Source organism: Galeopterus variegatus, unplaced genomic scaffold (assembly GCF_000696425.1).
Source record: "Galeopterus variegatus unplaced genomic scaffold, G_variegatus-3.0.2 Scaffold17994, whole genome shotgun sequence".
Classification (NCBI taxonomy): domain Eukaryota; kingdom Metazoa; phylum Chordata; class Mammalia; order Dermoptera; family Cynocephalidae; genus Galeopterus; species Galeopterus variegatus.
Window position 1 is genome coordinate 3,223 of NW_007744105.1, and position 6,232 is coordinate 9,454.

The following is a 6,232-nucleotide window of genomic DNA, read 5'->3' on the forward strand; positions in this document are numbered from 1 at the left end:
AGAGGTGTGAGATTATCATTCTGAAACATGTAACTGATTATGTGACCTTACAAAAAAAGTTCATTACCTTTTCACCGTAAAGCAATTTACTTAGAGAATTTTATCGACTGGCTAGAATTTATAACACTCAAATATACACTGTCACTCTTCAATGCCACTACCTAAATGTCAGGCATGTCTGTCTGGAGCTCAGTCTTTTAGGTACAAATATTTAAAGTAATAAAAACTCAGTGCAGTCTTTTCTCTTACATTTATTCCCAATTTTTGTTCTCCATCTCCTTCTCCCTCTCATTTCACGCACACACACACAATCACCATCACATATCAACATTCGAATTCATCACTATAAGTGAAGCAAAGCTGATCTAGGAAAACCACAGAAAATGTAAGTTGTAGGGAACATGAGCAACTAAATGTCGAGGAAGAAAAAGAAAAAGAAATAATTGAATGTTATAATCAACTGTTTTTCTCTTATTCCCATATGCTATTTATTTTGAAACAACATTATATATTTATGGCATTTGATTTTTTCTTTTCCTCTTACATTTCCCTCTTTTTTGCTTTTCTTTCTCCCCCACCTCCAGGAGATTGGGAGGTGAGTGTCAATGGGGGGACAGTGGAGGAGGAGGTGGAAACAGGGAGTCTCTTAAGACTATTTCTCTCTGCCTGCCCTCCCGACAGGCCATCAGTGTGAGCTGCTGTCCCCCTGCACCCTGAACCCCTGTGAGCATGGGGGCCACTGCGAGTCTGCCCCTGGCCAGCTGACTGTCTGCTCCTGTCCCTCTGGCTGGCAAGGTACACAAACTACTTCTTTCTCTTCCTCCTCCTCTCCTTCATCTTCTCTGAACCCTGCCCCATACTGGGTGATGCTGGGGACCCAGAGGAGGACTCACCCCCAGCTCTGCCTTTGAGGGCCTCTTCCTTCTAGAAAAAGATAGCTGGACACAGATACAGCCCATGTGGGTCACCGTTGAAGAAGAGGAGGGGATGTGGGGCTAGGGATGCTAGGACTCAGGCTGAGGGTCTGGGGACAGCTTCCTGGAGGAGCAGACCTCAGAGTATGCATTCACTATCCATTGAGACAGGGAGAAGGAAGTTCTGGAACAGCATATGCAAAACTCCAGGAGGCAAATGACAGCATGTCCTTGCCTTCAGCCATCTCAGCCTGCAGGTTCTTCCTGAGCCCCAGGCACCCCCTAACTCTAGGTGTGACCTTGCTCCCCACCCCCAGGCCCACGATGCCAGCAGGATGTGGATGAATGTGCTGGCCCCTCACCCTGCGGCCCTCATGGTTCCTGTGCCAACCTGGAGGGGAGTTTCAGCTGCACCTGCCACGGGGGGTACACTGGCCCTTCCTGTGATCAGGACATTGATGACTGTGGCCCCAGTGAGTGCAGCGGAGCTCTTGGGGGTGCTGCCCGAGGGACCACATTGATCTGTGTGCCTGGCACTGTGCTTGTATTTCACCTTTACAGCTCTTACTGTTTTCATTTTGCTTATGTGAAAACTGAGGCCCAAGGAGGTTAAGTGACTCACACAAGGTCACTAAGTAATTAAGGTGATGAGCTGGGCTTGGAGCACAGGTCTGTCTGACTCTGAAGCTTGTGCACTGCCCCTAAGAGTAAGCAAGTCATAACTGTGCCAGGTATGAGATAAAAGCCCCCAGAGAGCTCTCCAGGAGCGCTGTCCCATAGACAAGGCCAAGCCCCATATGCAATTTAAAATGATCTAGTAGCCACGTGAAAAATGTAGAAAGAAAAGGGTGATATCAAATTTCATATACTTAAATTTTAGTTATTACATATAAATAACATATTTCATTTAACCTGATATATAAAAATAACATTTCAACTTGCAATCAGTATAAAAATTAATTAGATATTTTACCTTTTTTTTCTTACTGTCTTTGAAATCCAAAACTCGGTGTGTCTTTTACACTTCGAGACCATCTCAATTCGGACCAGGCACAATTTCAAGGGCTCAGTAGCCACATGTGGCCGGTGGCCACAGTGCTGGCCAGTGCAGGTCTGTGCTAAGCCCGGGAAGTAGAGCAGGCATAACTACTAGCATGTGTTTGGCAGCTGGAAGTGTAAAAGACATGCTGGGTACCATTTAGCTCTCCCAGCCTCCTTCTCTTTCCACATAGGTGTGATTTCCAGATAAGGCGGGGGCAGGGGGTGGGGATGAGACCACAGAAGGGGACAGAGTTTGACCCCGGTGACCAAAAGTGCCCCCTCCCAATTGAACCTGGTTTTCTTCCGAGTTCCCCTCTATGCAAGGCCTGGGCGGGACAGACTGGGCTGTGTGGGGGCAGGTGGGCAAGGTGAGTGACCAGACCTCCTTCCTCCTGTCCGTAGACCCGTGCCTGAATGGCGGCTCATGTCAGGATGGGGTGGGCTCCTTTTCCTGCTCCTGCCTTCCGGGCTTCGCTGGCCCACGCTGCGCCCGCGATGTGGATGAATGCCTGAGCAGCCCCTGCGGCCCGGGCACCTGCACCGACCACGTGGCTTCCTTCACTTGCACCTGCCCACCGGGCTATGGGGGCTTCCACTGCGAGAGGAACCTGCCCGACTGCAGCCCCAGGTGGGCGGAGCCTCTACTTGGAGCTCAGGGACTCTGGCGTCAGATGGTGGGGACATCAAGGGTGGGGTCCTCCTCTCGGCACTCACCTAAAGACTGATGACAGATGGGGCAGAGCCGAGATAGGGGTAGGGCTTCTGTGTGGAGGTCACCTTAGAGAGGCTGGTCCTTGAGGGGGCGGGGCCTCCACGTGGCTCCCGCCTTAGCGCTGAAGCACCTGGTAAATTGGGCTACGGAACGCCCTCTGCTGGGGCTGCAGCATCTCGTGGGGGCACGGGTCAGAGTGGGAGGCCCCCAAAGGTGAGAGGGATCCAGGAGGAGGGCGGGGCCTGTGAGGGGGCGGAGCCTGACCCCTTCCGCTCCCCCTCCCCCAGCTCCTGCTTCAATGGTGGGACCTGCGTGGACGGCGTGAACTCGTTCAGCTGCCGGTGCCGCCCCGGCTACACGGGCGCCCACTGCCAACATGAGGCCGACCCCTGCCTCTCGCGGCCCTGCCTGCACGGGGGCGTCTGCAGCGCGGCCCAGCCCGGCTACCGCTGCGCCTGCCCGGAGGGCTTCACCCGCACCCAGTGCCAGGTGGGCGGGGTCACTGGGGTCCTGGGGGAGGAGTCCGCAGGGGTGTCCTGGGGAGGGGACTGCCCCGGGTCCTGGGAGAGAAGCCGGGGCACGGTTTCTGACGCTGAGGGTGTCCCCTCCAGACGCTGGTCGACGGGTGCAGCCGCGCGTCCTGCCAGAACGGGGGTCGCTGTGTCCAGACCGGGGCTTATTGCCTTTGTCCCCCGGGCTGGAGCGGCCGCCTCTGTGACATCCGAAGCCTGCCCTGCAGGGAGGCCGCAGCCCAGATCGGTGAGGCGGAGGGTGCGGCTGGGTGTGTGGGGCTCCGGGGGTGTGTACACGCACCTCTTGCTAGTGAGCCGAATAAGGGTAAAATGGGGTGTGTGACAGCCAGCCAGGAGGCTGTGTGTGTTTGTCACCATCAGACAGCTGGGATGGTGTGTGTGTGAGACCGTGCCAGCTGGGGGTGTGAGTGACAACCCGGTGGAGTGTGGGTGAGTGTAGTGGGTGAAAAATCTTGATTCTCATTTGATTTTAGAATAAGGTTTTTAGGTAAATGCATGTATGGGGCAATAGCCCTCGGACAGGGGGCCACAGCCCATAGATAGCGTGGCCAAAGCCCATGTAGTCAACTCTTAATCACTGGTTAGGTACGGGATTGAGCACTTTAATTATTTTAGGGATCACAGGTGGTTGTCATACCGGTCCTGTTAAGAGATTTTAAGAATTGCTGAAGGGAAAGTTGTGGAAAAAATGTTTGCTAGGGACAAGCTGTCTGTTGGCGGAAACCTTAGAGATAATTGTATTTAGATTTTATCATGAGTGTAACTTTTGTTTAAGGAGAGGTCATACTTCAGATAATGAGTCAGTTTGACTAATTTAGCTCTTTTTATTAATTGTACTTTGGAATGTTACTTTAATTTACTGATATTACTAGTTTCCATTGTTAAGCTATACTTAGCCATGGACAACTTTTGTAACATTGCCTATGTCCTTATGTCCTTCTTCGATGATTGAATCAACTGATTTTTCTCGTAAAACTTCCTTGTCTTGTCAATAAAAAGAAAGGCTGATTTTGGATCAGGGCTGCTCCCCTGATGGGTGGCAGTCCCTCCAGGCCTCATTGATGGTATTTTGAGCGAATTCTTTCTTTCTTGTTTCTCCGTCTCAGTTACACAGAGGAAAGTGTAACAGGTGAGCCCCTGGGAACTGATGCCAGCAGGGATGTTGAGTGATGTGTGCAATGGGGCCAGAAAGAGGGGAGAGGGTGTCGCCGCCTCTGTGCCTGATGCCCGTGTCCTCTTCTCAGGGGTGAGGCCGGAGCAGCTGTGTCAGGCGGGCGGGCAGTGTGTGGACCAGGACAGCTCCCACTATTGTGTGTGCCCGGAGGGCCGCACGGGCAGCCACTGTGAGCCGAGGTGGACCCCTGCTTGGCCCAGCCCTGCCGGCATGGGGGCACCTGCCGCGGCTACATGGGGGGCTATGTGTGCGAGGTAAGGGTGCACCCCAGGACAGGAAAGAGGAGCTGGTCATGCCTGATACGGGTATGTCTGCCTGTGTCTGGGCACATGTTTCCGTGTCTATGGCTTGGCGTGGGCATGTTTCTCTCTAGGTGTGTCTGGGTTTTTGCTTTTGTAAATCTGGGTGTATCGTTGTGAGTGTCACTCTGGCTAGATGTTGGGTGTTTGTGTCTGAGTGTGTCTCTGTCTTCGGTTGTTTCCGGGGTATGTCTAAGCGTGTCTCTGTGCGTGGGTTCTCTTTGGGCATCTCTGCATCTCTGGTTGTGTGTCTTGGGGGTATCTGGGTGTTTTCCCCGGGTATTTGCATGTGTGTGTCCCTCTGCACTGGGTGTGTCTGTGGCCCTCCACGTCTGGGTGTGTTTCCTTTCACTGGGTGTGTCTGTGTCTGTGTTTGTCATGCACATTGGGCTTGTGTGTGTTGGACGTCTTGTATGGGTCCTTTTGTGCTGGGGTTCTCTGTGTCTTCATGAGGTATGTCCAGGTATGTCTGTGTCCCTCTGGGTTGAATGGGTCCCTCTCTCACTCCACTGAAGTGTCCGGCTGGCTACACTGGTGACGACTGTGAGGACGACGTGGACGAGTGTGTCTCCCAGCCCTGCCAGCGCGGGGGCTCCTGCATTGACCTCATGGCTCGATATCTCTGCTCCTGTCACCCTGGGACGCTGGGTATGCCAGGGCCAGGGCTGGGGGACAGGATGGGAAGCTGAATCTTTATCCCCTCCTGACTACTCCCCCCTCCTCCCTTCCTCCAGGCGTGCTCTGCGAGATTAATGAGGACGACTGTGGCCCAGGCCCTCCCCTGGACTCAGGCCCCCGCTGCCTACACAATGGCACTTGTGTGGACCTGGTGGGTGGCTTCCGCTGCTCCTGTCCCCCAGGGTACACCGGTATGCGCTGCGAGGCTGACATCAACGAGTGTCGCTCGGGTGCCTGTCCCTGCAGGACCCAGGTGGGGGCTCCCGCTGCCTTTGCCATGCTGGCTTCACAGGTAAGCATAGGAGAAGGCACTGGCCTGGGACCCTGCCTGTCGTTCCCGCATTGTGGCTGATCCATCTGTCCTGCTCGCCCAGGTCCCTGCTGTCAGACTGTCCTGTTTCCCTGTGAGTCCCAGGCATGCCAGCATGGAGGCCAGTGCCTGGGTCCTGAGGGTGGGCTGACTTCCACCTGCCACTGCGTCCCGGTAGGTGTGGCCTCTGGGAGAAGAGTGGGGGCGTGGCCTCCGGGGAGGGCGTGGCTTTAGGGGAGCAGGGGTGGGAGGGAATGTGGTTCCTGGGATACACTGAAGTTACCTGGAGGTTTGAGGGGAGAGGGAGTGAGGTTGGGCTTTGGAGGCGAGGGCTCCTGGGGAAGGCGGGGCTCATCTGCAAAGTGGGGCCTCCGGTGGAGAAGGGAGAGGTCGGGAGCGACATGGGGAGGCTGGGGGCTCACCCTCTCCCAAGTCCTGACCCTCACTCTTTCCTCTCTCGACCCTCGCTCCTCTTCCCCGTCCTTCCATTTCCCTTCCTCCTTCCCTCCTCTTCCCCTACTCCGCTGTTTTCTGTCTTCTCCCCACCCGACCGCCAGCCGTTCTGGGGTCC

The 6,232-nt window shown here is 54.7% G+C and overlaps 1 protein-coding gene across 1 annotated transcript in view; it reads left to right on the forward strand.

The window, feature by feature from the left end:
* Nucleotides 1–584: 584 nt before the first annotated feature.
* Nucleotides 585–6,232, forward strand: part of LOC103582811 (neurogenic locus notch homolog protein 3-like) — a gene marked incomplete at both ends in the record, with an annotated part of 13,502 nt that continues 7,854 nt past the window's right edge. Inside the window, 12 exons of the mRNA XM_008564303.1 lie at nt 585–595; nt 682–795; nt 1,232–1,387; nt 2,358–2,583; nt 2,955–3,156; nt 3,279–3,426; nt 4,358–4,446; nt 4,575–4,628; nt 5,189–5,321; nt 5,408–5,643; nt 5,726–5,742; nt 5,840–5,905. Of these exons, the coding sequence (XP_008562525.1) occupies nt 585–595; nt 682–795; nt 1,232–1,387; nt 2,358–2,583; nt 2,955–3,156; nt 3,279–3,426; nt 4,358–4,446; nt 4,575–4,628; nt 5,189–5,321; nt 5,408–5,643; nt 5,726–5,742; nt 5,840–5,905 (1,452 nt within the window). The remainder of the gene's footprint in view (nt 596–681; nt 796–1,231; nt 1,388–2,357; nt 2,584–2,954; nt 3,157–3,278; nt 3,427–4,357; nt 4,447–4,574; nt 4,629–5,188; nt 5,322–5,407; nt 5,644–5,725; nt 5,743–5,839; nt 5,906–6,232) is intronic.